The sequence below is a fragment of the Zootoca vivipara genome, chromosome Z (assembly GCF_963506605.1).
Source record: "Zootoca vivipara chromosome Z, rZooViv1.1, whole genome shotgun sequence".
NCBI classification, from domain to species: domain Eukaryota; kingdom Metazoa; phylum Chordata; class Lepidosauria; order Squamata; family Lacertidae; genus Zootoca; species Zootoca vivipara.
The window spans coordinates 15,445,719-15,473,560 of record NC_083294.1 but is presented as its reverse complement, the minus strand read 5'-3'; the positions used below and the strand labels follow the sequence as shown (position 1 = coordinate 15,473,560).

The following is a 27,842-nucleotide window of genomic DNA, read 5'->3' as shown; positions in this document are numbered from 1 at the left end:
ACATGTCCTCAGGCTTTTACCAATGTGTGGTAATGTGTGCCAAACAAACACACTTGGCAACCAAAAAACGACCATAAAAACATTTTATTGAGTATTTAAAAGTTTGGGGGGGGGCAACTTGGGGATAAAGTTGAAACCACCAGGGGAATGAGTGATGCCTTGATGGTGCTTTCTTTTAGCTTTTTTCTTTTGCATTTTAAACTACCAGTAAGAAAGTCTGCAGCAGTATTTTGGGGAAAGAAAAAAAGATTAGGGTAGAAAGAATAAAGGAAGGAAGAGAAATATATAGGATCACTGGTGAAGTTGGCTCTAAAATAATAAATCATTAAAACAAAACAATTTGTACAGGTATCTGAATAATAACAAAAAGATAGTATTGAGTAGGGCTGGGTGATACCTGGTTTTAAACATGATATATCGCCAGCTACACATCGCAATATACTGATATATCACGATGTCTGCAATAAGGATGAATGCATGTAGAGCCATTGACTGGCTTCACGGCTTTTCCCGCATTGTGATTTTTGCATAGCGAACAAACACACATCATGATTCGCAATATATTGCCAGGTCAAAAATTATGGAAACCAATATCACGATATAGACTTCAAAGCTGTTTTGGTTGACATATTGATATATCACCCAGCCTTACTATTGAGTTTTTGTATTGTGCTGACACAGTGCAGAAACATCACTAGTGTAGTTTTCTTAAAATCGATACAAAGTGCAGTTGGGATTGGTCCTGATGACCCTGAACAGTCATGATAAAGTTTTAAACTAACAGAAAGAAGGCTCCCCCCGTTTTCCACTCGTGATCCACATTTCTCAACTCCTGCCAAAGGGAGATGAATCAGCTGCCTTCCAAAACACTTGATCACAGGGTCCCCTCCCCTCCCCCCCTTTTTTTTGCAAACAATTCATTTTTTTTATTTTAAAAGGAATAATAAATAGTGTGTACACTGCATGCTGCAAAAGGGGAAATCAATTTGTGGAGGGAGTCAAAGTCATATAATATTTTGACTCCCCCACCGACAAAACGCTAAGTATACCCCCCCCTCCCTGTTTCAGACTTTTCAAATTTCACAGGTTAAACCAACCCCAAAGGGTGTCTTGCACAGGCCCTGCTGAAATGAAGGGACAGATGGGGGGAGGGGGGGGAGAAGGTGCATTGGAGTTCTCTCCCTCCAGCAATTCCGTTTGCATCAGCGGAGTCTGCGCAAGAGACGTGCAGTGGCCGAGTGAGGGGAAGGGGTTGTTCCCACCCCCCCGGTCAGATGCTGTGCAGCTGCGGTATATAAATGGGTTGCTGGTTCCTGAATGGTCCTCGGCATGCAGCAGAGTGTGGATCCGGCTAGCTGGAAAAGGCCTCTGGTCTTCAGGGTGTGGTGGTCCCTGCCTCCATTCCTTTTGGTCCATCTCTTAACAGGCTCCTTCCTTCACTTCCAGCTCTGTACAGGTCTCTTTCTCTTCTAACGCTGGCCCTTGCTTTTTTATTTTTATTTTTATTTTTTGTCTTACAGAATTCGTGCAGTCCAGTTCATAACACCCCCCTTCCATATTCACTGGAGCTTTGTACCCAGCTTACGCTGTCGGTTCCTGCAATTTAAAAAGGAAGTGGGTTCAAATCTTATCAAGGTGCTTTTTGAGCCCTGCCCAGGCTTTTGATTTCAGTGGGCAGTGTGTGCACTTTGTATGCAGAAGGCCATAGGTTCAGTCCCCAGCACCTCCCAGCTGGAAAGATTCCAGCCTGCAACCAAGGAGTCAATAATAAAATCCAGTAACTCAAGAAGGGAAGAGATTTCTATAGAACAACCACACCAACATCATACTTTTAAAGCGCAACGATACTCCAAAAGTCATGGCTTCCCCAAAGAATTATGGGAGCTGTAGCTTGTTCAGAATTGTTAGGAGACCCCCTATTCCTCAAGGAAATGTATCTCTCAGAAGGGAATACTGTAATGGCCTCGTCTCAGCAGTACCCATCCCAATCCCAATCGTGCATGAAATCCTCACCTGGCTTCTGCTCTGGTCACTGTGTACTCGAACCATAATATATTTGGGATGAGACTGGTGTCTCTGATTAAGAAAAACTCTGATAATGGCCTGGAAGAAGTGGAAAGGTTTGGCAGAAGAAGGCGAGGGGAATGGGGAGAGAAAATAAGGAGACAAAGAACAAGAATTCAGCAAACTTATTTTTTGTAAAGTCTGTTAATTCTTCTAAGTGAATCAACATAGCAAAAAAGGCAGATTCTGAATGAAAGCATTTGATGCACTTGGGTTAGTTGATGGTATAATTACATTTTGCTTGAGAATAAAAGAACAGTCACTCTGTCCCAGGTACCTTTCCCTCACTCTGACAAATATAAGGGATTTGCCAAGTGACAGTGGCGACTTCCTTAAGGTCTAAAGAGAGTGTATTAGAACAAAGCTCTGCGCCAAGAATGGTTCTGGAACACAAACCATGACCTCAGCTTCCTTACGTTACAGGTAACCCATGGCTCACAGCTGCTTACCTGCTTTCATTTTTGTTCAGCCCCCAGGTTTCCTCATGTGCCCACAGTATAGAAGCCTTTGGAGGTGAAGCAATGGAGGTAACCATGGCTTGTCAATTCAGAGATCATAAAAAAACAACACAGCACAAATCATGGCTGGCGACTGCACCTCCAACCATGGTTTCCAGTACTGGTTGTTTGCTGGTTGGTTGAATTTGACAAGCCATGGTTGGTAGACACCAAACCAAATATTCAACTATGGTTTGGTGTGATGTTGGAACTGAGGTATTCATCACTAAAGCAGAATCCGGACAGCAAGTGCTCTAAAATAAGCTTATTTTATTTACTCTCCTATGAGGCATCATGCATGACAATTAACTCTGCACTTATCCACCTGAGTTTCCTTCTGTACTATATTCTGTACTATATTCTCCCTGACATGTTAGATTTCTATATGAAGGGACCCCAGCCCAACACACGAAGGAGCTCTCCTACCTGCTGCCCAATAAAACTGATTTCTGACCTGCCTTTCAATTTAGAAAGATTCCAGAGCAGCAATTTGGTCTCAGGTGGGGGGGGGGGGCAGAACAAATAAGGGGGACTTACCATGCAGCTATCCTTGGGAACAATGGTGTTAAGATCTCCTGTGTGAATGCAAACCAAACTATCGCCATGATGCTCCCCACAATCCCTCCATATACAACTTGGCTCCAGGTGTGGTACATCAGATAGACCCTGTGTGTGTTGCACAGAATGAAAGCACATCAAGAAGAGACCATGCTAGAGAGTTGGTTACAGCACCATCGTCACGTTTTCTCAAAAGAGGGAAGCTTGGCTATCAGGGCCACCTTCCCATCCTGGTTCATGGTTAATCATACAGCTTGATGTGGTACATGAATGAGGCCAATAGCGGCTACCACAAACCACAGCTTGCCTCCAAACTGGAACTGGAAAGTTACAGTTCAAATCACTTTGTAGACAAAACTATGGTTAGTATTGGTTACTGCTAAACAGGAAGTGGAGAAGAGAGCTGGGAGCGCACCAGCAGAGCAGAGAAAGACAGCACATGAGTTTGAGGAACAGCGCAGATGACCAAACAATGGGATTGACTTGAGCAGTCTGGGCTGAACCAAAGTTGAATAGTTAATGGGAAAAAACACATCTTATTTTAAATGGGCGTTTCACTGCTTACTCAAAGTGGAATTGCACTTTGGAACAGAGGCCAGTCTTGAGCTCCTGCCCCTCTCCTGCTTCACCACACAGAAGATAATTTGCCCTGATTTTGCAATACTGAGCATTTCTCTGCCCTTCTATCATCCACCAATGATGGACAGCAAAAGGTCTACGAGGTGTGCTATTGGCTTGATCCAGTAGGGCTCTTCTCATACTACTCGTGTTTCTCCTAAAATAAGACACGTCTTATATTTATTTTTCCTCTTAAAAAATACATCGCGGCTTATTTTCGGGGGATGTCTTATTTTTTTATTACCGGTAAGCATGGTACAGCATTATTAAGTATGGTACGGGGCTTTCTTGTGCCGCCCGCTGAACCTGCTGCTGGGTCCCAGGGCTTCATGCGGCACGGCTGAGGCTGCTGCCGGCTCCTGCCGGCTCCTGCAGCTTCGCGCGCCGCCCGCTGCTGGGTCCTGGGGCTTCGCGCAGCGCGGCACGGCTGCTGCCGGCTCTTGCCAGGTCCTGCGGCTTTGTGCGCCACCCGCTGCCGGGTCCCTGGGCTTCACACGGTGCGGCGCGGCTGGGACTTTGCCCCGGCACCTGAGGGTGTGTGCTCTCTTCAGCAGCAGCTCCGAGCTGCTGGGAGTCCCCTGCCTGCGCGGCCACCCCACCAGTGCTCGAGAAGCCGTGAGCGCTCAAGAAGCTGTGCCTGCTTTTCGCTTGGAGTCCGCCCCTACATCGCCTGGGCGGGCGCTTCTCCGCCGATCAGCTGGAGAGCGGCGGTGTGTGCGGCTTCAGCAACGAAGCTGCCTTTTCTCCGACCTCCTAGGGGGCTTTCTGCGGAGCTTCTTATCGGTTGGAGACGCCTGGGGGCTAACTCCAGCAACGGCTGCATTGGAGCGCTCGCGCTCCCCCTTTCATTTGAGGCTTCTTTGTGGCGTTGGAAGGCATCGGGGCCAGAAGGATCAGCCGCCGCTTACTTGTTTCTTGCGCGCGTGCCCGATTCTTCCGCAGGGGAGTTCCCGGGTCTCCTGCTATGGCCTCACAGCAGGGTTGAGGCGGCTATTTTCTGCCCAGGAGGGTCCCGCGAACGTCAGGGTCGGGTAGGTACCGGCACCCCCCCCCCAACACGTCTTATTTTGGGGGGATGTCTTATTATTTTTTGCCTTTAAAATATCGTGCCATGGCTTATTTTAGAGGCACGTCTTATTTTAGGAGAAACACGGTAAGAGAAGAGATTAGAAATATATATAATTTTAAAAAGCTACACACCCACCATCAAAATACCCTGCTGCATATTTGCTGAAACGTTTGTTTGAATAAAGAGTTCTTGCATTGCTTCCAAGAACAACTGAAGCTTTTAAACCATTAATAATGAATGCATCAGTCCCAATAGCAAAACCAAGAGCTGCCCCAAGAAAGCATCCAACAAAATGGAAATGACCTACCTACTATAGGAGACGAGAAAGGCCACGGTTAAGAGGCAGAGGGAGAGGACATGTCTCCACAATAAGTCCAGGAACCTTGCATTGTTTGTTTGATGCATTCTGGGAGACAAAAATATTTAACTGAAATGACCTCTCACTAAAAAAGCAAGGCATCAAAATCACAATCCAGCAAGCTCATCCCACATAGATACTTAGCTTATCACACCCCCGCCCTGCATCCTTCATTTAAAAAAAACCCACATGGAACCTGATACTTGATTTTATGCAACACAGAAAAAAAAGCCTACGTTTCAGGGCCTGTTCACATATAAATATCTTTTATATTTACACCTAAAATGGCACCTTAAGGTAAATGTCTAATCTAAGGTAAATCTCAATGTATGTCTGTGTGGCACACCTTAATGTGCTTCAAGATTCTCTCACCTATTTAAGGACTAGAAACTTGACTCTGATGGATTCCTCCCCCCTCCAAAAAAAAAAGTCAACAGAGACTCTGTGCTTGCTGGATCAATTTCTTAAAACATTTTAGTCAAAGGCAGAGTAAAAATAAAAATAATCCACTTAAAGCTTCACAAAGATTCCCCTTGTTCATTTAAAACATACTGATTTCACGCCATAAATCCAGCTTTTTGTTGTTTTTACGATGCCATTCCAACTCCCATCATCCCCAGCCAGCGAGACCAATGGTGAGGGATGATGGAAGCTATAATCCAACAAACATCTGAAGGGCTGCAGGTTCCATATCCTTGATCTGAGAAGCAGCATTCCTGGCTTCATGCAAGAGATGGAAGGATGCCTCTATGTAGAAGAGAAGGGTGCCTCTTCTTAGATCAGGGATGGGGAGCTTGCGGCTCTCCAGATATTGTGGAGACTCCCAACTTGCATCAGCCCCTGCAGCCAGCATGGCCAGTGGTTAGGGACAATGGGAGCCTGATCTAACTGAATGGAAAAAGGAAGAGACCACTGTAAATGGAGCCCCCTTTTACCAAGATGTACATAAGCTTAAAAGCAAGACTGGAACACCCTATCCACCAACCTCAAAAGGAAAAGAGATTATTCACCTTAAATAGAGGAAGAGAAAAGAGTAAATGGAGAAGAACCAGATGAACTGGGAATGGCTGGAAGGCATCGCGTACTTGGAAAAAACCGATGTGTGGATTTCTGAGGAGGAGGGGGGGAAAGCACAACTGTTAGTTAGACTGCAGGAGCATTGCTTGGCTGTTCTCCCCTGTGATCAAGAAGGCCCCAACTCCCTTTGACATTGCTCCTTTTATAAATGGACATAAGAATTTTAAGACATGAAAAAAGAATTTAAAAATGAGAAATATAACCAGTTTGGACATAAGCTTGATTTCCAAGGCTTTTGGAAATACAATTGTTCAACTTCTTGCTCTGCTCTGTTCCCATGAAATCTGAGATAAACAGAATGACTGTAGCCACAACATCGGCTGATGGCCTTGACTTCCAGAAGGATCTTTTGGAATTGTTTTTGGACTTGAGAAACGAACTGCAGCAAAATAATATATTGTTGCCTAAAAGTAATACAGAATGGCGTGAAAGGAACCAGAATTGTCAGGACAGAGAAAAAGGATTAACCCCAATAGAGAGCGAAGTCACACAAGAGGAACAACCACCAGTCTTGAACAGTGTAATGGAATTTTTAAAAAAGGAGGAAGATATATGGAACATGGTTCCCCCCAGGGCCGGCCCTACGGCCAGGCTGGGCGGTGCAGGGCACCACGCCGCCGCCCCACCGCGCAGCTGCGCCCACGGCAACAGCGCTGTGCCTGCCCGCCCGCCGTGCAGCAGTGCCTGTGGCGGCCGCGCTGCGCCCGCCCGCCCACCATGCTGGGAAACGGGGCGGGGGCGCCGGAGGGATCCGTCGCACCACGGCGCCAGGGGCGCTTAAGACGGCCCTGGTTCCCCCAGTGAGAGGGGGGGACAGAACATCTGCCTGATCCAAGGAATCACCAAAGAAGAACCAGCATGGAGTAATGTCCTCCTAGTGAGAGAGGGAGGGCAGGATCCATACTGGGGTCAGAATACAAAGGGAATAAAAACTGAGAAAGGGCTGGAGAAGGGAATTTTTGCTGGATCGTTTTGTACTACAGCATTTGAAGAAATGGGGAGACACCGGGGATGATTGAGGAAGAATGGTGGGTAGGCTGGGACAGGGTGGGAGTGGGGTGAGGGGTAGTAATGGGTGTAACTTTCTTGACTGATTTTGATGGTCCGAAACTGGAATGACTTATGGAACTCGCTGATGAATCTGGGAGACCCGGAGTTTAGGGGAAGGGGGGTTAAATTTGATATAATGGGTTTAAATGTTTATATGATATAAGAATTAATATTTAAATATATGGAAAGTTCTTGGTAAAAATCTCTAGGCTAAGGGGAGAAACAGAAGATAAAGGAAGGGAACTTTATTTGATTTATTTTGTTGTGTTGTGTTTTATGATGGGCATAAAGCCAAATAAACATCCTGATTGATTGAAGGGAAAATAATTTTTGATTTGGATAAATTGATTAAGTATTGGTGGAGAATAGATGATATTTTTAGAATAGGATTTTTGAGTGTTAATGATAAAATGTGTTAGATTAATTTAAGAGATAAGATGAAAACTGCTTAATTGGATTATATAATGGACCCAGTGAGGGGGAATCGAGGAAGTCAACAATGTTAAGTAAACAATGTAAGATTTGAGAAGTTTTTCTTTTTTATGTTGTATTTTTTATTTTTGTTTTCTTTTTCTTTGTTTTATATTATGTTCTGAGTTTTTGTTCGGTTTTTTGTGATTTTGTATTTGAAAAAAATAAAAAATAAATTTTTTGGGGGGGGAAGGCCCCGACTCCCCAAGAGTATATGTTTGGGTTAAATGTTGCCAGAGGATGTGGAGGAAGATGCTACCTCTTACCTGCTAGCTATAGAAACCCTCAACCCCTTGAAGGAAGTGCTCTCCCAGCTGCCCCCAAAGCTGTCAAAACGGTAAAGACGCTTTGCGCTAAAGCAACCTGGACCGTTAAAAATAATCACCGGAACTGCCACTGTTACAGGCACCGCATAAGACCTATTCTGCATTTGTAAGAATTAAATCTTTTAGCAGTGCCCACACTTTGGAACTCCCTGCCTAGAGATATCAGGCAGGCTCCTTCACTGTACATTTTTTGGCAGCAGCTCCATCTTTGCTTAGACAAGCCTATGCAGATATTTAGCAAGTCAATGCACGTTTTGATTTTTGATTTAAAAAAATTATTATTATTTACAAAAGTCTTAAATTATTACACTAATTCTTATTATTCTATCTCTTTTTAGGCCACTTTGAGGTGTGTTTGTTAACAATACAGGTGGTACATAAATCTTATTAAATACAGTAAATAAATGAATAAATAAAAATGTACAGTTATTTGGAAATATATCCACTTTTATACTCTGTTACTACAGGGAAGATGGATGACACACTCAATGCAGTCTGATGGAAGAGAAGCAGCAGCAGCATTTCATTCTATGATAAAGTCTGCTTTGGTGATTGATGTGCTGCTATCTGCAAACCCGCACCAATGAATTTTCTCAAAGTTTCCCAGTCAGCTAGTTGTCAGCTGGCTGCTTTCATTATTGAATTTTTCTGTTGATTGTAATGTGAAAAATATGAACTTTTTAAAAAAACAAAAAACAAAACAAATGCAGAGTTATTTTTAACCTTCCATAAGCAAAGGCAGTGGATGAGAACTGCTACCCTATTAACAATGCCCAGGTCTCTAGCCAGCTGTACCCTTTCCCTGCCAGCAATACTCCACCTGCACAAGGGCGAGGCTCCTGGATAATATTCTTTATTAGCCAATTCACACCTTCATTGAGCAAGAGGCCCCCCAAGAAAGAGATCTGCAAAAGGACAAAAAGGGATGTGTGATTTTTGAGACCAACTGGTTGTTGCACAATTTGTTTAGATTGACTCTTCTAGGGATTTAGAAAGCTTTTCATTCCACCTTTCCATTAAAAGCCAAAAAATCAAATTCATTAGGCTACTTCTGGTTTAAAATAGGCTCTATACGCATCATAATGGAGTCCAATACCAAATAATTCGATTAAATAACATAAAAACATCATATAGAAAGACAGAACAAAGTTCAGCTGCAACTTTTTGTTGTTGTTAAAAAAAATTCTCGTGAAATAGATGGGCAAATATCTTCCTGCTTTTGGGATTTCTAAAGGTGAAACAAAAAAATGTGAGCCCCCCTCCCAAAACCTTTATCAAAATTCTCAAACATAACTTGATTGTGAATGTTGATGCAAAGTGATCTCTGCATTCTCGAATATTCAGCTAATGTGACTTCAAAGGGTGAACTGCATATTTCTCTAACTGCAAGTGGTGAAATTGGAATTGCAATGAATTCTAAACATTTGGTTGATTCAATTATATGATATATGATGCTATGATTGAATATGACATATGATAGAATGATATGCTATGATACAATTGAATGATATACATAGAATCATAGAATCATAGAGTTGGAAGAGACCACAAGGGCCATCCAGTCCAACCCCCTACCAAGCAGGAAACACCATTAAAGCATTCTTGACATACGGCTGTCAAGCCTCTGCTTAAAGACCTCCAAAGAAGGAGACTCCACTACACTTCTTGGCAGCAAATTCCACTGTCAAACAGCTCTTACTGTCAGGAAGTTCTTCCTAATGTTTTGGGGGGGGCAGAGAAGCAAGAGTAGGACTCACCGTGTGAAGCTCTCTCTTGAAAACGATCAGTGTGATGAAGCCGAATATGATGAAAATTGGGCTCAGGCTTGCTTGAGCGAGAATAAATCCGCTGAAGTCACCTGGAGTAGCAGACAAAAAGAGATAAAACTTGCCCAAAAGGTAATCTTGCCTGGCTGTAAAGTTTTGTGTTTTTTTTACTTTCAAGTATGTGTGCAACTTATGGAACTAGCCGCAAGGTGCGCTACAGGCCACTAAGTTTAACCGTCTTTAGACAACTATGTAATAGGAGTTGTGCTTTGAGGGGAGAAAGGCCCAAGGACCCTGGCTATGTTGGACTTGAACTACGGGGGACTCGAGTTCAAATCCTCACACAAGACTTGAAGCTCTTTAGGTGACTTTGCACCAGTACTTTATTCCCTCCACCTGACCTACCTCACAGGGATGCTGCAAGGATTAAAAACTTAGTAACACTGTACTTTAGGAATAAGGCAATTAAAAAGGAGCGAGAGAGAACAAAAGAGAGGGAGCACTAATGCATAGGTTCCTTCCAACTCCAGAGGAAACTATGAGGTTTACCGCAGCAGCATAGTCTAAATATGAAAAACGTAGCCTATAGATGAACAGCACCCAAACCACATCCTTCTTACCCAGACACCCAGCCGCCACCATTTCCTGTTGGATGTCTGCTTGTGGCAAATCCTTTGGTTGCATAATAACTTGGTACGGGGTATCAGTTGCTTTAAAGGGCAATGATTTCAGGGTCATCAGTACAAAGCTTTCCATTCACAGCAGAACACTAGGCTGCTGGTTTGAAACTTGCCCCGGCAATAGGCTTTTGGGGAGGCCCTGGAAGCCGTCCTCTTCCCCTTCACATCATCAGCCTCCCTCCACCTTGTCGCCTGCTCGCAACATAAAAACTGCAAAGCTGGCCTGCCTTACAGGCCTGTTGTAAAGATACTAAAGCTTAGCTCACACATGGATTGCTGTAGCTGCAATCTTATACACCAGTAATGCGGAATCTATTACCCTCCAGATGATGGTGGACTACAACTCCCAACATCCCAACTGTTGGCCATTGCTGGCTGGGGCTGATGTGAGCTGGGAGTTGAATGACATCTGGAATGCCAAATTTTCTGCACCTTTGAGATATACTCACACAAGAACCTGGAAGTTAGGTCACCTAAACTCAATGGGAACTACTTTTGAGTAGAAACATACTTCTTAAATGTGTCAAAAGGAATAGAGGAAGCTGTCCAGTACAGCATGAGACCGTTGGTCCATCTTGTTCAGTATTGTGTAAACCAGAGCTTTCTGAACTGTGTGTTGTGACACTTTAGTGTGTTGGCTGCAGTGTGTAGGTATCTCACGTGAACACTCCCCATGCTCCTCCTGGGGCTGGAAAGGGGTTAGTTTAACCTCCGGTTTGCTAGTAAAACTGAATTACTATGTTGCGAGATTATGCATGTCTAAAAAGTGTGGCACCAACATGAAAAGTTTGGAAAGCTCTGGTCTAAACCATTGAGATGGGGAGCCTTTTTCAGTTTCAACAACACATTCTCTTCTGTGCAACCTTCTGAAGGCCATATTCCAGCGTTGGGCGGGGCCAGAGGCAAAAGTGGGCGGAGCAATGAAAGTGAATTTTACCTAGTCAGGGAATTGGGCTCCAATGCCATATGGAGAGCCACAGATGTTCCCCATCCCTCTCCTAGAGAATAATCTAATTTAGGATGTTTTATTTTATCAGCAGTTGGTAAACAAAACTAAAAACTTTGAAATATGCCAAGCCTGGCCTGATGTTTCATTTGCAACCAACATGTTTGTTGCTACTAATGAACAAATGAAAAGAAAGGAGATTCCTAAACATTAAGAACTTTCTGACAGTAAGAGCTGTTGGACAGGTGTTGAACACCCCTTCATTGGAGGTTTTTAAGCAGAGGTGGGATAGCCATCTATCATGGATGCTTTAGTTGAGATTTCTGCTTTGCATGGGGTTGGACCAGATGACCCTCAGGGTCCCTTTCAACTCTATTCTATGAGTCTATGAGTTGTAGTACAAAAATCTGAAGGTTCCAGGTTGGCCAAGGATGGAAAAATTTTGGGGAAATTTCCTAGTGCTTTATTTCTCCCCAGGAAATATTGTTTTTGTACGTTCATGGAATCACAGAACTGTAGAATTGAAAGTACCCCAACAGGTCATCTGGCCCAACTGTCAGAAAGTTATTCCTGATGTTTAGTTGGAATCTCCTTTCTTATAATTTGAAGCCATTGGTCCATCATCCCCAGCCAGCACAGCCATTCTCCTGGCAGCTGTCTTATAATATGGAGGGCACCTGGTTGGTGAAGATGCTCACAATTACAGTTTTGATAGCTTACCACTCAACTAATGGGAGCCTGGGGCTGATGTGAATTGTTGTCCAAAGCATGGGGGGGGGCTGTCCAACTGCACTAGGCTTTCTAAGGGCCACCCTCTCACCTGTGCTTTTTTTAATTTGTGAGGAGTGGCCAAAGTTTGAACATCAGCAGCAAACACACTGGAAGGGAATCCCAGGCATGTCATCAAATGCATTGTAGACTCAAACAAAGTAATTTGATATTTTAAGGATATCTATTACATCATGCTCTCTGTTCATCCTTTTGATGCTAACAAGTGGCTTGTTGGGGGTGGCTGTTACATTTGGCTTGTTCATGTGCCAAATGTTGGAAAGCAAATAAGGTTTCTGAAACTGCTGTACAGGGAAGAGCTGCAGCTGAGCAGTAGAGAATCAACCTGAAGCACACCCAGGTAAGGCTGGAAATACTCCCTGCCTGAAACATTTAAAGAGGTGCTGCCAGTAAGTGTAGACAATACTGAGCTAGATGGACCAATGGTCTGACACGGTATATAGCAACCTCTTATGTCCCTTTTTATATTCCTATGCCCCCCTCTGACACACAAAAATCCCTTTTATCCATAATCATCAGGATACCTTTAATTTTAGGGGAAGAGACAGATCTAGATCTTAAAACTCATGCTTTGCATGCAGAAGGTCCTAGGTTCAATATTCAACAGTCTCTCACTATTCAACAGAGAGACTGTTTGAAACCCTGGGGAGCCACTACCAGTCAGTGCAGGTAATACAAAGCTGGATCCAAAGCTAGATGGACCAATGATCTTTTTTGGGTTTTTTTCATGGATCATGCCTGTCTACTCTAGGGGCTCTAGAATGTACAACAGGACGTGGGTCTTACAGAGCTAGCTAAAAATGTTTTCAGCACCAGAACCAGACAACAGGCGTGGGATCAAGAGGGTTTTCATTTGCCCATGCAGCAGCGTAAACAGAACATGAGTCTCAGTGAAAACACACAGACACACACCATTATTTCCATACAAGGAAGCTGGCGCAGATGGCTCCGCAGCAGGGACCAATTAATTTAGCGAGCCAAAGCAGAAGATTCACGCTGCAGCTCCAGGATACAACAGGAGGCCTGCAGGCAGAATCTGGCCCCAAGAAACACTCCTAAGGTCTCTGCTTGCTAATTGCCATCCTGGGGGATGACCCCATAGATGCCTCCTGCCCTTAGGTGTTTGCATAATGCAGAACCTATGTACACATATATGGACAAACATGGGGGCAATGCTTCCCATCTACAAAGTGCATACTGAGTGCAGAACACAACATCAAAAACACACAGGTTTCTGTTAACACGAGGGACAAGTTTCTATCCCCTAGGACAATAAGTATGCCTAAATATAGCAAATGAAGCTGGTTTGCACAGTACAGTAAGCTGTGGCTTGGTGCTACCTCTGAGAAGATGAATTGTGGTTTGGGATGCTGTTACACCCTCAGAACCTGCTGTTTGGGATGGGACTCTGGGGGTACTCAGGGAAGGTGGCTGGAGAGGGGAACCATATCATGGTTTGGACACATGCCATGAATTTAAAGCACATTTGCTTTTTCACCAACAAATCCCAGGAACTGTAGTTTGTAAAGAGTGCTGGGAATTGTAGCCTTGTGGGAAGGTAAACTAAATTTCCCAGGACTCTTTTTTGGGGTGGGGGAGATGGTGTACGGTGTGTACGCAGTCTAAATGAATCTTACCACAGATTGTGATCTGGTGCTTGATCTGAAGAAATCCACTGTAAGCCACTTCTTAGCCTTTGTTAACCTGGTGACTTCCAGAAGATTTGCGCTGGATGGGCCTTTGGTCTCATCCAGCACGGTTCTTCTTACATTCTTATATTCTTTAGTTGCTGGCTAGGGCTGATGGAAGTTCAAAATATCTGGATGGCACCATGTTGGTGAAGGCAGTCTAAACCTCTCACCTTCAGAGCTTCCCAGAGACCTCCAAGAGACCCCTCCCCTCTGGAGAGGCTTTGGAAATGTCAGCAGGTGTACTTACTCTCAAGGCTCTCCACTGGCATGAGAGCTGGAACCTTGGGTGAAAGTTGAGATACTTAAGCCACAAAATTCAATGCCACTTCTGATACTTAAATTTAAGATTGTTCAAAAATAATAATAATCAATGCTATTAAACTCATTTACTTGTGTTCTTTTTTCAGATGTCAGGATTTTTCATCTTTTACAAGCCATTCATTTTTGTTTTGTTTTGACTGACTGAAAGCACAAACAAGCTCTGATGGAACTGGCTGAGGTAACATCTAATGAGGGGGAGGGTTGCAAAAAAATTTAATAATCTCTAGGCTGGATTACTGCAACACATTATACATAGGGCTGCCTCTGAAGATGGTTTGGTAGTTTAAGCTGGTGCAGAATTCAGTGGCCAAGCTGCTCACTGGGGCAAAATGGTTTGAGCATATTACACTGATCCTGACCAGACTGCACTGGCTGACCTATAAAGTCTTAAACAGCTCAGGACTGAAATACTTCAAGGACCGCCTCTCCCCCTATAAACTGTCATAGACTCTGCGTTCATCATTTGAGGCTCTTCCTCATGTGAGGGTAGCAACATGAGAACTGGCCCTTTCTGCAGTGGCTCCATTTGTGGAATGCTCTTCCCATGGAGGCTTGACTGGTGCCTTCATTAGGCGCCAGGCAAAAATGTTCCTATTCAAGCAGGCCTTGGGCTGATTAATATTCTATAGCCTTTTAAATGTGTTTGTGGGAAGGGTGAGTATTGCTTTGCTGTTTTTGTTTTAGCTATTTACTTTTTTATACTTTGCATTTTATCCCGTAAACTGCCCTGAGATCTTGTGATGAAGGCTGGTACTGTATATAAATCAAATAAATAAATAAACTCCCCAAATTCTCAGAAATTTGGTGTAGAAGGTGCAAAGTCAGTTTTTCATCATCCTGACTCAGCTTCTATCAGTTCATCAGCATCTGAACTCTGATGTGCTTAAAGAGGTGTCTGGCTTTCCCAGGCATGTAGCTCAGTGGCCAAGGGATGGAGCTGTCAACTAAGAATTTGTTCAGCTACAAACTCCATAGGCAGCCTTAAGATAAACACTCCCTTCTCCCTCAATCCCAATCCTTGTGTGTCTTAAAACTGATTTCCCTTACAAGGCAGCTGTTTAGGATTGCTGATATAGGCAAAGAGTTTTGGATGATGTAAAGTAGGGGTGGTTAAACTGGATGTGGCCATCCAGCTGTTAGTGGACTACAACTCCCATCATGCTTGGACCACTGGCCATGCTGACTAGGGGGCAGAAGGGAGCTGGAGTGCAACAACATCCTGAGGGCCACAAGTTCTTCACCCCAGCCTAAGAAGTGGCATTATTTCCCGTTTTATGGAGAATGACTCTTCTAACAGAAGAGTCTTATGGTCTGCTGGATCAGGCCAATGGCCTAGCAAGTCTAGCAACCTGTTCTCATAGTGCCCGTGGGACACCTGGAAAAATGATTTGAGCACTCTCCCTTCCTGTGGTTTCTCTGTCCACTTTCTCCATGCTATGCATAATTTTATAAACTTCTTTCATGTCTCCTCTTACTCAACTTTTTAATTTCTTAATAGAAGAGTCACTTGATCATTTTGGTAGCCCTTTTCTGAGGCAAGGCAATCAGAACCAGAACTGTACATGATAAGAGGCCTTATTCCAAATCTTACACACAGTAGGGAATGCTGCTTCTTAACTCAGGAGTGAGGAACCTGTGACCCTCCAAATGATGAGAAATTCCAGCCCCCATTAACCCTAGACCAGGGGTCCCCAGACTTACCGGCGTTTGGGCCGGTTCCCACCGCGCCGATCGCCCGGCGGGCGGGGGAGTGCGCGCCCGTGCGCATGCGCACGGGCGGTTACTGGCGCGGCGGCGCGCTTCCAGGGTGGAAAAGGCGCCGAAAATTCGTTGTACGCATGCGTATGGGCCTCCCCCGACCCGGAAGTGCACCAGAAATGACCTCTTCCGGGTCGGGAGAGGCCCATACGCATGCGCACAAAGGATTTTCGGCGCTTTTTTCCCGACCCGGAAGAGCGCTACCGCGCTGCGTGCCATAAGAGCGGGCAGCGGTGGCGGACGTCGCCGCGGGCCGGATTGGCAGGCCAATTGGGCCGCATCCGGCCCCCGGGCCGTAGTCTGGGGACCCTTGCCCTAGACTGACTGTTACGCTAGCTGGGGCTGGTGGGAGTCCAACAATATTTGGAGGGTCATGGACTCACCATCACTGATCTACCTGAATAAAAGGCAGATTCCATTTCAAACTTTGCCAGCCTGTTGCCTCAGAGCTTTAAAGCACCACAGACATGCTGTGTGTTCACTATATTTCATTGACCTATTCCTTGAATTAGAAATAGTATTGAAGAAACCAGAATCTCTCCAGATACAGTTACCAGCTTCTCTTACTCTCACATGCACTAGCATTCAAGTAGGAAACAAGCAGAGGTGGCCAAGCACATGCCATATTACTTCCACTCACAGAAAGGCTTGTAATTGGATCTTGGTGCAAACCTTAAGCAATTTTTTCGCTTTAATCCAGGAAAAGAATTTTTTTTGGGGGGGGGGTTAAAACTGGATCACTTGTTGGGTTTCCACTCATATAAATCAAGATGCCTTTCAGAGCACAGATGCTATCTATCCATGCTGCATGACTCAAAATGCACTGGGTGCTGAATGGGAGGCACATCCTAATGATTGTAAGCAAAAACAAAAAAAAGTTTGGATCAGCTGTGCTCATCCAATTCATTCTGTAGTCCTTGATGCGGCAAACAGCATGAAAACCTGGTTATCTATGTGGATCTCCTTACTCAGACTGGGGTAAATCTGCAGCTGATCAATCGGTTCATTAGAGATATGGGATCAAGGGATGGCTGTTGCTGGCAGCAACTCTGTCATTTCTGACCACTGGCAATGCTGGCTGGCGTTGATGAGAACCCTTCTAAATCTGGCCAGGGACCATCTAGTCCAACATCCTGTTTTCACAGTGGCCAACCAGATGCCCCATGGGAATCCCATAAGCACAACCGCAACTCACCCTTCTTGCAGTTTCCATTAAGAAGCATTCAGCAGCTTACTGGCTCCCACTGGCGTTATATACCCTGGGTTAGAAATATGAAGAGGATGCTGCCTATGATCATTTACTTCCATTTTCTTTGTATATAAGGAACAGCCCGATATCTCACCTGCTTTTGGGAAGTGGCCTCAACCAAGGCATTAACATTGGTCCAACTGGTTAACTATGGCTTACACTAGCTGGCAGCATGTCATCACAGCATCCCCAGGGTGGGATTGAACCTGGGATCTTCTGCATGCAAAGCAGCTGCTCTACTGCCGAACTATGCTTTTCAGAGTACATAAGGTGTGGCTCTGGATATTTCTTTCTCCTGCCCTGCCTTCCAGCATGCAGTCTTTATAAAAACTGAATTCAATAATTCCATTAGTTAATGGATGTGTGCGCGGGTGGGTGCGTGGGGGAATCAAAGGATGAGTTTGGGCTGGCCTGAAGTAGAGTGAAGTATACGCATACTTCTCACTCAGAAGCTCTGCCTCTCCCCACCCCCGTGCCAAAATCATGGGAATTGAGTGGGCTTTCTCAGCAGCATGCACACAACTCTAGAATACTCATCTACAGTCAGCTTGCCAGGTGGGGGAAAAAATCCCAGTTTAATGCAGGAAGCACAAGGTAAGGGAGCCAAGTATCAGAAAGAGAGATAAATAATACATGTGATTCCCCCCCCCTCATTACCACAATGCGTCTAACTCCCACAGTGCTTAGTGTCTGGAAATGAAAAAAACAAGAATACCAAGTTGCAGGTCTGCCTGGAAATACCACACCCTAGTATGGAAGCCTGGACACAAAGAGACCTCTTTCGGTTGGTTACTCAATGCACTCCGAACCTTCTCAGAAGCACTTTCCACTATTTTAGGGTTGGGCTCTGGCACTTAAGAGAGCAAATTGCAGCACTAAGTCATGTCAGAATTTAAAGCCCTGAGTTACTGAAATATTCAGAGTTCAAATGAATAAATAAATAGGCCACAGGCTAGCAAGCTTGGGAGATCCAGTTACAAACGTACAACCTGATCCTAACTCTGCCGCCCAATGATCTCCTGCTCCCTTAAAAACCTACTCATCCTACATTGCTGTTCCTTTTGCCTGGAACTCACTTCCAGAGTGCCTCCCTCCTCCTCCTTCTCAGAAGTCACCTCTTCCCTCAGCTACGACAACATACACATAACCTAAGTCAGGTGTGAGGAACCTGTGTCCCTCCAGATGCTGCTGAACAATAATTCTCATAAACCCTGACATTGGTGGCTGGTGCTGTTGGGAACTGTAGTAAGGCAACATCTGGAGAGCCAAAGCTTCCCCTGGCATTGCAACTGCATTCACTCCCATCTGTCCTTTGGTACATTTTGCTGGTACAAGAAAAGTGTAAGTTTAGACTGCAAGTGGCTTGGGGCAGGGATTTATCCCCCTAGATCTCGGTGTGTATGTTACTGGTCATCCTGTCATTTTGTTACTTTAAAGCAGTGGAGTTTAACCCTTTCCCTTCACTTAAAAAAACATGCTACCATGCCCCCATCGTGGTGGTGGCGGCGATACAGTTGCCTGTATTTTTATTTTGCTCATCAGGATGAATAGCAGTTTTTTGTGAGGAGGAGATTTAGAAACTAACTAACACATCCCTTTCATCATCCCAGTTCTGATCAAAATCAGAGCATTCTGTAGCTGCTTTTAAAGTTTAAAAATTAAATGCCAGGCAAGAGATGGATCACAGAACTTGTAAACCACAAACATTTTAGGCTTTGTTTTGAAAAGTGACATGCACACTAATTCAGACATATAAATTATTTTTAAAAAAAGTCTCCTGAAATCAGCAGGACAATCCTAAGCAAATGTACAGTCAAATGAAGCTTTAGATACATTACAAAATCAGTGGGGAGTCTCCTTTGCATACAGAAAGTCCCAAGTTCAATCCCTAGCAGTATTCCCAGGTAGGGCTGTGAAAGATTCCTTGCCTGAAATCCTGGAGAGTAGCTTCCAGTCATTATAGACCAGCTTTCTCAACCTTGGGTCCTCAAAAGTTGTTGGACTACAACTCCCATCTTCCCTAGCTAGTAGGACTAGTGGTTAGGGATGATGGGTGTTATAGTCCAACAACATCTGGGAACCCATGGATGAGAAAGGGTGGTACAGACAATACTGGACCAATGATCAGACTCAGTATAAGGTAGCTCCCTATGTTCCTATTCAGGTGCTCTCTAGAGCCATCAAGGTGTTCGTAGCAATGGTTAAGTGTGTTGGGACCTCACTGGGTGACCGTGGGCCAGTCATTATCTATCTATCAGTCAAACAACAACAATGCAGAGTTGTTCTGAGGGCAAAAGTGATAGGATGGAAAAGATTCATGTACGCTGTCTTGAGTTCCTTGAAAAAGATCTGTGGAAAAAATGTATAAAAAACAAACAAAAAACCCAAACCCTAATCAGCGGCGTACCGGTAGCTAGCTGCTTGGGTGCATGGTACGGTGCATGCATACTGCAGCCAGGGGCGGGGCGATCCACTCATGGGGGCAGGGCGATCTGCCCATGGGGGCAGGGCAAGCTGCATGAAGCTTCTCCACTGCCTCCCCCTCAGCTGTAGGGCGGCTGAGGGAGAGGCGGTGGGCAGATGTAAGCCCCATGCTGCCATTTCAGGCATGCTGCAGGCCCCGTGGTAAGTGCCAGCCCCCACAGTGTGGTGCCCAGTGCCAGCCTGTTTCATTACGTTTCTTGACTGACTGAACTAAAGTTTTGTGAGCCCTTTTAAAAAAAACCCCTCATATTTTTGTAACCCCCCGCAGTGATGACATCCAGGGCGGACTGCACCCACTGCACCCCCCTCCTCCTCCACTGACCCTAATACAATTTTGCACCATTAGGATTTATTCTGTTGATCATTTAGAAACCCATTGTTCAGAGATAGTTTGCTTCTAAATGCCAATGGCTGCAGGGTCACATGATGGGAGGCAGGAAAGACTGCTGCTTTTGCACCCTGCCTGCAAGCTTCCTAGAAGAAAAGCATAACAGAGCACATGCTTAGCATGCAGACAATTCCAGGTACAATGGCGTGCCTCTATAGATATGAGCCCTCTTTCAAAATCAGGAGAGCTTCCTCCACTCAGTATGAGCAATATACTAAGCTAGATGGATCAAGGGTCTGACTCTGTATAAGACAGTTTTGGAAGTATTTTGGAAGAAACACAATTCAGCAGCAGAGCACATCCTTGGCATGCAGAAGGTCCCAGGTCCCAGGTTCCCACATGCAGCACCTTTAGCTAGTGCTGGGAGAAGAGTCCCTGGCTAAAACCCTCAAAAACTTCTCCCAGTCAGCATAGACAGTTCTGAGCTAGATCAACCAATGATCTGAGTTATTATTTCAATAACCCCTTTGGACCAGATTCAACTACTCTGTTGTGCTCCTCCAGTGGTTCTCAAACTTTTTTCTCTGGGTCACACTTTCAGAATAAAAATTTGCTCTTGCCACACCAATATTTTTATTGATAAGAAATAATTGGAAAACAAAAAGAAACGAGTCCTAGCAATGCTTGATTAAAACATACAACACAACTACTTTATAATTTGATTGTGGGACATCCAGAAAGTATTAAAAATGCCACTACATAAGAACATAAATCATTCACAAAATATAATTATAAACAAGCCTCTTAATATGTACCTTACATATTTATACAAATTCAATGAGAGGTATGAGCTTGCTTTTGCCAAGTAATCTCATTTATATTATGTCTAATTTGAGACAAATGAACTCTCATCTCATCAACACAAAGAAGCCTTTCTCTTTTCTGCTGTTTCTTATCTGTCAGTTGACAATCCCTGTTCACAACAATATTTTGTGGAAAATGGTAGATGAATAGCCAATGCTCTTGAAAAGAGGCATGGATACTGTTTCTGGTTGTATATCTAAAAAAACGTTTTGATGCTATATTATACGATACTATACTATAATATTCTACACTGAAATGTCTAAATGTTTATTTGATTGTCCTTGAATCTTTCTGCCACACTTGCCACCCTCTCCTGTCACACCAGTATGGCATGCCACACCCTTTAAGAACTACTGCACTAGTGGAAATCAGTGCAAGGACTCTTGCTAGCTAGGTTCCCCGTCCCCTGCACCTCCCCCTGTATTGTGAAAACACAATTGTGTTGAATCCCACCCTTTACAGTGGTACCTCGACTTACGAAGACGATCCATTCCGCGGCTGTCTTCGTAAGTCGAAGTCTTCGGTTGTTGAAGCGCCGCTTGTGCGCATGTGCTGACTGCGCATGCCGCTTTGCGAAGGCACAGAACACACACACGGGGCACGTGCGCGAAACTTCCGGGGTTGTCGACTTTGGAAGTCGAAACCTTCGGAAGTCGAAGCGTTCGGCTGTCGATGTACCACTGTATTTAAAAGCACAAAGACTAGAATCTTATTTTATTTTGGAGGAAGGACATTTGGCTCAGTGGTAGGAGCACCTGCTTTGCATGTGTAAGGTCTTGGTTTCAATCCCTGACAGCATCCCAAAGTAGTGTTGGGGAAAATACATTTCTGCCCCCCTCCCCACCTGAAACCCTATAGAGCTGCTGCCTTTCAGTGTGGACAGCACTGCCCTAGAAAGAACAAAGGTCTGGCCCAATATAAGGCAGTGTTCTGTGTTCCAAGTGTGTTAGGAAAAGGATATCTCCAGGAATGGGTCTGTGATCCTGCAAAAGTAGCATCTGATAATTGGTGTGACAAAGAGGCATGTCAAAAGGAAACTTAACTCCAATAAAACAGAATAGATAGATCTAGATGTAACAGGCCAGGAAGAAAGAGGTGCCAATAGGGAATCGGAAGCCACGGGCCCAGAATAAATACAATAAATGTAAAGATGATCCCCCCCCATCCCAAACTCTGCACTCATGGGACGAGAAATCCAAAGCCGAAAGGGTGCCGCGCATGCGCACTGCAGCCACCAAAGTGCACTATCTCGCAAAGAGCGGGCGCCCAAGCGCGCATGCGCCGCCGCCCGGCTTCACAGCGCTGCTAGTCAATGGCTCACTATTTGGCAGCTCCCACCCGATCCCCTCAGGAACTCCCCGAAGCCCAGACCTCGCCTTTTTTCACGGATATGAATTGGGCGTAGGGGCGAAATGCCCACCCACAGCGGAGAGAAGAAAACAGGCTCCGCGCAGCGCCGGAGGCTGGAGGCTTTACCTTCTGGGTACTCGACGTGAGTGAGGGAAACCGACTTCCACGGAACAGAGACCGAGCACTCTCCTACCGCGGCCATCTTACCCGGATACCGGGCCGGGCTGCCACAGCCAATCGGGCGGCACACACAGGGCGGGGCGACAAATGGGAGTGGGCGAGGAGGGGGAGACGCGCACAGCCAATAGCGGTGCCCCGCAGGTGAGGCACTGGCCAATCCGCGGGCACCGCAACGTACAGCAGCCCCGCCCACCCCTCTCTGCAAGCTCGAGAGCGAGTTGGGGCGGGGGAACTTCCACAAGTCCAATCTTCGGCGGGGCCCAGGTAGAGGAGATGGCCAATAGCAGGGGAAGCGGGGGCGTGGCGGCACCTAGGGATTGGCTGGCCCTTCTCGCCAATCCTCTCTCCGACTCCTCCCCCGTCTGAGCCAATCAGGTCTTAGAGGGTGGATGGCGGGATAGAGAGCGACTTGAGTGAGTGAGGTGTATTGTGGGTATTATCGTGACTCAAGCGGGGGGGCTTCTTCACAGTACAACTAAGGGGCGCTAAGGAAGGGAGATGAGGCAGAGTTCTCCACCCTGACAGGGTTTGAAGGTGGGGGCGATCTTCTGCAAGTGGGTTGTCACCCTTGTTCTCCATCTGCCACTGAAGTGGCTTCAAAGCAATCCATTACAGTTTATTGCATCCTAATAGGATGACCTCTCTGGAATTTGTCGCGCGCACACAGACCAGTGTTAGAAACCGAGATATGAAAACTAGGAGCTAAATGGCAGTTAAACCTAGGTTGTGGGCGCAACAAAGGAATGTCTAGGCGGTGCTTTTTAATAGCAAGAATACAAAGCTGGAAATGAACTGCAGCTAAAATATTAAGTTCATTTTTCACATGATCTACTTTAGTCCTTCCCCTGCCCACCCTCTTATTTTCTTAAGAGGGTCTCTTCTCCAGTCTTCAGAGAGTAGAGGGAAGTGGGGAGGCAGAACAAGGCCATTCTTCCCTTCCACTGCAGTTTTAATCTGAAATCTTGGCACAGTACTGCGCCCAGAGCTCAGAAACTGCTCACACTAATGAAATTGCCCATCGCAAAATGTGCCTAAAACAGTTGGAGTTTTGAACACGGACACAGATACATAAATCTGTCAATTGGTGCTTGGTTATTCACAGCTTCAATACATGATGTTTCGCACATCCTCTCAAACACATGCATTTGGAGAGGATCCCTAATTTGTCAGAAAGAGAGAAAAAACCTGAAATACAGGACATAACTATCAATACAGGATGTAGCATTGGCAATCCTATCTGCAAGCATTTGATTAAAAATTGATGAAAAGACACCAAATATCTATTAAAAAGTAATAGCTGGTTTTTTAGCCTCAGAATTCAATCAAGTGTTCGAGTATGTCAGGCATCATGGATGCTGTAAAAGCTGCCCGGTCCCAATAAAGATGTTTGCATGTGTTGCAATTGTAAACATTGCTACTGTGCCATTCCCGCTAAGCAATATTTTTATATTAAGATAACATGTAAAAATAAAAATCATGCTCATCTACTAATTGATCTAAGGATAATATTTTTTCCATAATACAATTTCCCCCCAGTTTTTAAAGTTGGATTTCCCCATAGGGTCAGTTTGTTGTGGGAAAACTGATAGTTCTGCCCAGAAATAAACCAGGATCTGCAAGTTCTATTGGTGTCAGCAGCCTTGTCAAAAGATGCATTGCACCAACTTCAAGATGGCCCTCAATTGACTGTTCCCCTGTAATGATGGATATCCCATAAATAAAGATACAACCCAGGTTAGAAAAATCCCAAGGTACTGTACACCATACATAAACATAATGCAATGAATGTAGCAGAGAGAGAGAGAGAAAGAGAGAAAGAGAAAGAAAGAAACCAGCCATGGTCACCATGTGATAAAAAAGGTCACTGTATACAATAAACTGAAAGGATCCAAACAATGCAAGGCAAGTAAACAAAACTATTCTCCAAATGATAAGACAAATTCTCCAGCATTCAAACTCTTCATATTTTTTCAACCAATGGAAAATGTGTATGAATGACAGCTAAAGACTCCTGATTCCCTCAGTTTTCTAGTGTTTTCCCTGTCTTTCAGGTGAATGTCAAGACTGTAAACCCTGCTGAGTTCTATTGGATGCTCTGATGTCATTCTTATTATTATTAGCAACTCAGCAATACAGCATTTTGGCTAATCTACTTTATTTACATATAATACACTCGGAGCACTGCAACATGGCTTCCTCTGTAGCATTAGACAGCAAAAAAAAAAAAACCAAAGGACAATAGTCCCACCTCACAGAACACAGTAACACAAACATCCTGTCTCCGTCACTTCCCACTCTGGAATTAAAACATATACCGTCATGTGATAGACAACAATCCCATGACTGCAGACAACAGGCAGCACAAGGCCTTAGGGGATTGTCAAACTTTGGCCTCTCCCCACCCCTCACATGCGACAAGGCAGTGTGCAGCCCACAGGTTCCATGTCAAAGTACTTTTGCAGTTCACTTGGCATGAAAAGTTGGACCGCCCAGGTATATAATTATATACTGTGACTTTGTTGTTTGCATATTTCCTAATTTTGTTCCTGTGGCTTTATTTTGTTACTTGTATTGGGAACCCCCTTCTTTTTGTTTTTTTAAACGTATTGTACATAAACTTTTAGTACGGTAGCAGTTCATTAAAACATTGATGCAATACATGGCTGCTGCTGAGGGGCACAAACCTTCTGACTTATTGCAAACGTGAAGCTGGCCACTGCAGCTTGATGGCAGAGAGGCAATCAAGCAGCATGGGGCAGGGGGCAACCCAGGCAAGCTGTTTAATGTGGGGGTGCTTCACAGAGCGGTATGTCAAACTGCTCTGTGATGTTAAACTTTGCTGCAGAAAAGCCGTCTCTGAAAGGAAGGTTAGGGTGAGCAGCGAAAGGATCAGTGAGTGAGGGGTTGTACAAGGAGGGGGGATTGCCTAGGTATGGAAGAATGAAGGTTGATGTGTGTAGCAAGTAGGGATGGCAGCCCCTGGTATATGCATGCTATGTATACACATGTATATATGGGTTTAATGTTTTGTAGTTTTCTTCCTTTTTATTCCCTTATAATGCTATGCTAACGCTGATTTCCATTCAGCTTTACCTTGTAATTACAACCTTGTGCCTTGTAGGTGATTCACTCTTCACCCACTCATACTACAAAGTTGGCTGTTGCTACCAGAGTAATTTTTTTAAAAAAGATCTTTTTACAAGAGTGCTTTCCAGCTGCCTATTTATAAATACAGAAGTAGTGGCAGCTAACAAGACAGCTTGTATCAATTTGGGCAGCTGTGTCAGAACGCAAATGAACTGGGAAGGATTAGGCAGCAGGAGGGCAAATAAATAACCCTCCAGGCTTTGTTCATCCCACGAAGACCCTACACACTTCTAGTTGATGCAGAGATCTGTGTTTGTTTGTTTTTTACAGGATTGCCATGCTGTGCATTTCCATGCTTTTACACATGGGCCTAGAACTCCCACTGGAGGCAATAGTGGCCACCAACCAAGGTGGCTTTAAAAGTGGATTGGACAAATTCATGGAAGAAAGGGCTATTGAAGGCTACTAGCCATAATGGCTATGCACTGCCTCCACAATCTTCTTTCAAAGCCATCTGAGTTGGTGGCCATCACTGCCTCCTGTGGAAGTGAGTTCCATAGTTTACCTATGTGCTGTGTTAAGTACTTTATGTGTCCGGAATCTTCCACCAAATATTCTGTTATGTGCTTAAGCCTTAATATATACTGTATGATAGTGAGAGGGAATTAGTTCATTTTCCTTCTCTCCCCTATCCTCAGACTGACTCCCACAAGGGTCTCTGGCAGCAAGGCCTCAGGCACCAGATCCATTCCCCCAGGATGCTCTCATACTATAATTACAGGCAAGGCAACAGATACCAGGTAGGAGGAGAGAAAAAGTCAACAACAAGATGAGGAGGAGGAATCCAAAAGAGGAGTTGTAGTGGTTAGATCTAGTTTCAACCTTGGAAGCAGAAGACAGAAAAGTGGAATTGCCCAAAGTGTCTGGTGCCTAATTTATTTTATTTGGATGCACTGGAGGGCATTTAATCTGTAAGATATAACATGAAAGAAGCAACTACCATCCACAATAGCTCTGCTCCGCTTCCACAGTCAGATGGAGAAATACTTCTGAATTACCTGTTACTGGAAGCCGCAGGAGAGTTGCTCTTGTGCTTGCATCCTGCTTATGGGTTTCCCATCTGGTTGGACACTGAAAACAGGAGGCTGAATTAGATGGGCCATTGGCCATATTTAGTAATGTTCTTATGCCCTCATGTACACACCTTACACTAAATCAGACCAACAGTGCACAGAGCTCAGTGATGTTTGTTCCCAGTTCTCCGTGCAGCTTGAACGAATGGAAGGCAAATGCTCTACCATTCTGCTCCAGTTATTCCCTGTTCATAATTGTGTTATGCAGCATCTTAAAAAGATGCTTTTTAAGACAGCATCTTAAAAAGCAGAGACATCACCTTGCCTACAAAGGTCCATATAGTTAAAGCTATGGTTTTCCCAGTAGTGATGTATGGAAGTGAGAACTGGACCATAAAGAAGGCTGATCCCCGAAGAATTGATGCTTTTGAATTATGGTGCTGGAGGAGACTCTTGAGAGTCCCATGGACTGCAAGAAGATCAAACCTATCCATTCTGAAGGAAATCAGCCCTGAGTGCTCACTGGAAGGACAGATCCTGAAGCTGAGGCTCCAATACTTTGGCCACCTCATGAGAAGAGAAGAATCCTTGGAAAAGACCCTGATGTTGGGGAAGATTGAGGGCACTAGGAGAAGGGGATGACAGAGGACGAGATGGTTGGACAGTGTTCTCGAAACATGAGTTTGACCAAACTGGCAGTGCAAGACAGGAGTGCCTGGCGTGCTATGGTCCATGGGGTCACGAAGAGTCAGACGCTACAATTCATGTGTAGTGAGTCTCGATCCTCTTGGTTTTGCATGGGTGGAACATAACCCCCATTGCTCTGCTGCAGATCTGCCTCTGGCCCTGCCCGTCACTGGCATATGGCTTCTGGAAGGTTCCTCACCAGGGCATATTGCCTCAGGGCTAGAAAAAGGAAAGAAAGTTTCCCAACCCCACGGCTAGAGTGTCATACTGGGGTGGCAAGAGGTCCAGATCCCCTGCCATGAAGCTCACCGGTTGACCTTAGATCTGTCACTGCCTTCACAGGAAGGTTGCCAGGATAAAAGGAGTGATGAAGAGAGCATGTTACACTGCCCTGAAATACTTGGGAGAAGCACAATATTAAAAAAAAAACATGATAGACATGCTGTTGGACTGCAGTTATTATTATCATTATCATCATCATCAATCAATATTGCATTACTA

The 27,842-nt window shown here is 44.8% G+C and overlaps 1 protein-coding gene across 2 annotated transcripts; it reads right to left on the bottom strand.

The window, feature by feature from the left end:
• Nucleotides 1-69: 69 nt before the first annotated feature.
• Nucleotides 70-22,555, bottom strand: DOLPP1 (dolichyldiphosphatase 1). 2 transcript variants are annotated; one of them, XM_035113046.2, is made up of 9 exons: nucleotides 22,441-22,530; nucleotides 17,235-17,298; nucleotides 9,846-9,946; nucleotides 8,909-8,993; nucleotides 6,175-6,274; nucleotides 5,114-5,212; nucleotides 3,099-3,227; nucleotides 2,014-2,103; nucleotides 70-1,596 (listed from the first exon to the last, which is right to left on the bottom strand). In XM_035113046.2, exons 2-9 carry the CDS (start codon nucleotides 17,260-17,262, stop codon nucleotides 1,560-1,562), a joined length of 669 nt encoding a protein of 222 aa, XP_034968937.1. In that variant the 5' UTR covers nucleotides 17,263-17,298; nucleotides 22,441-22,530; the 3' UTR covers nucleotides 70-1,559. The 2 variants fall into 2 exon arrangements, with proteins under 2 accessions (XP_034968937.1, XP_034968934.1); XM_035113043.2 differs by lacking the exon at nucleotides 17,235-17,298 and having other exon boundaries at nucleotides 22,441-22,555.
• Between the last annotated feature and the right edge of the window lie 5,287 nt (nucleotides 22,556-27,842).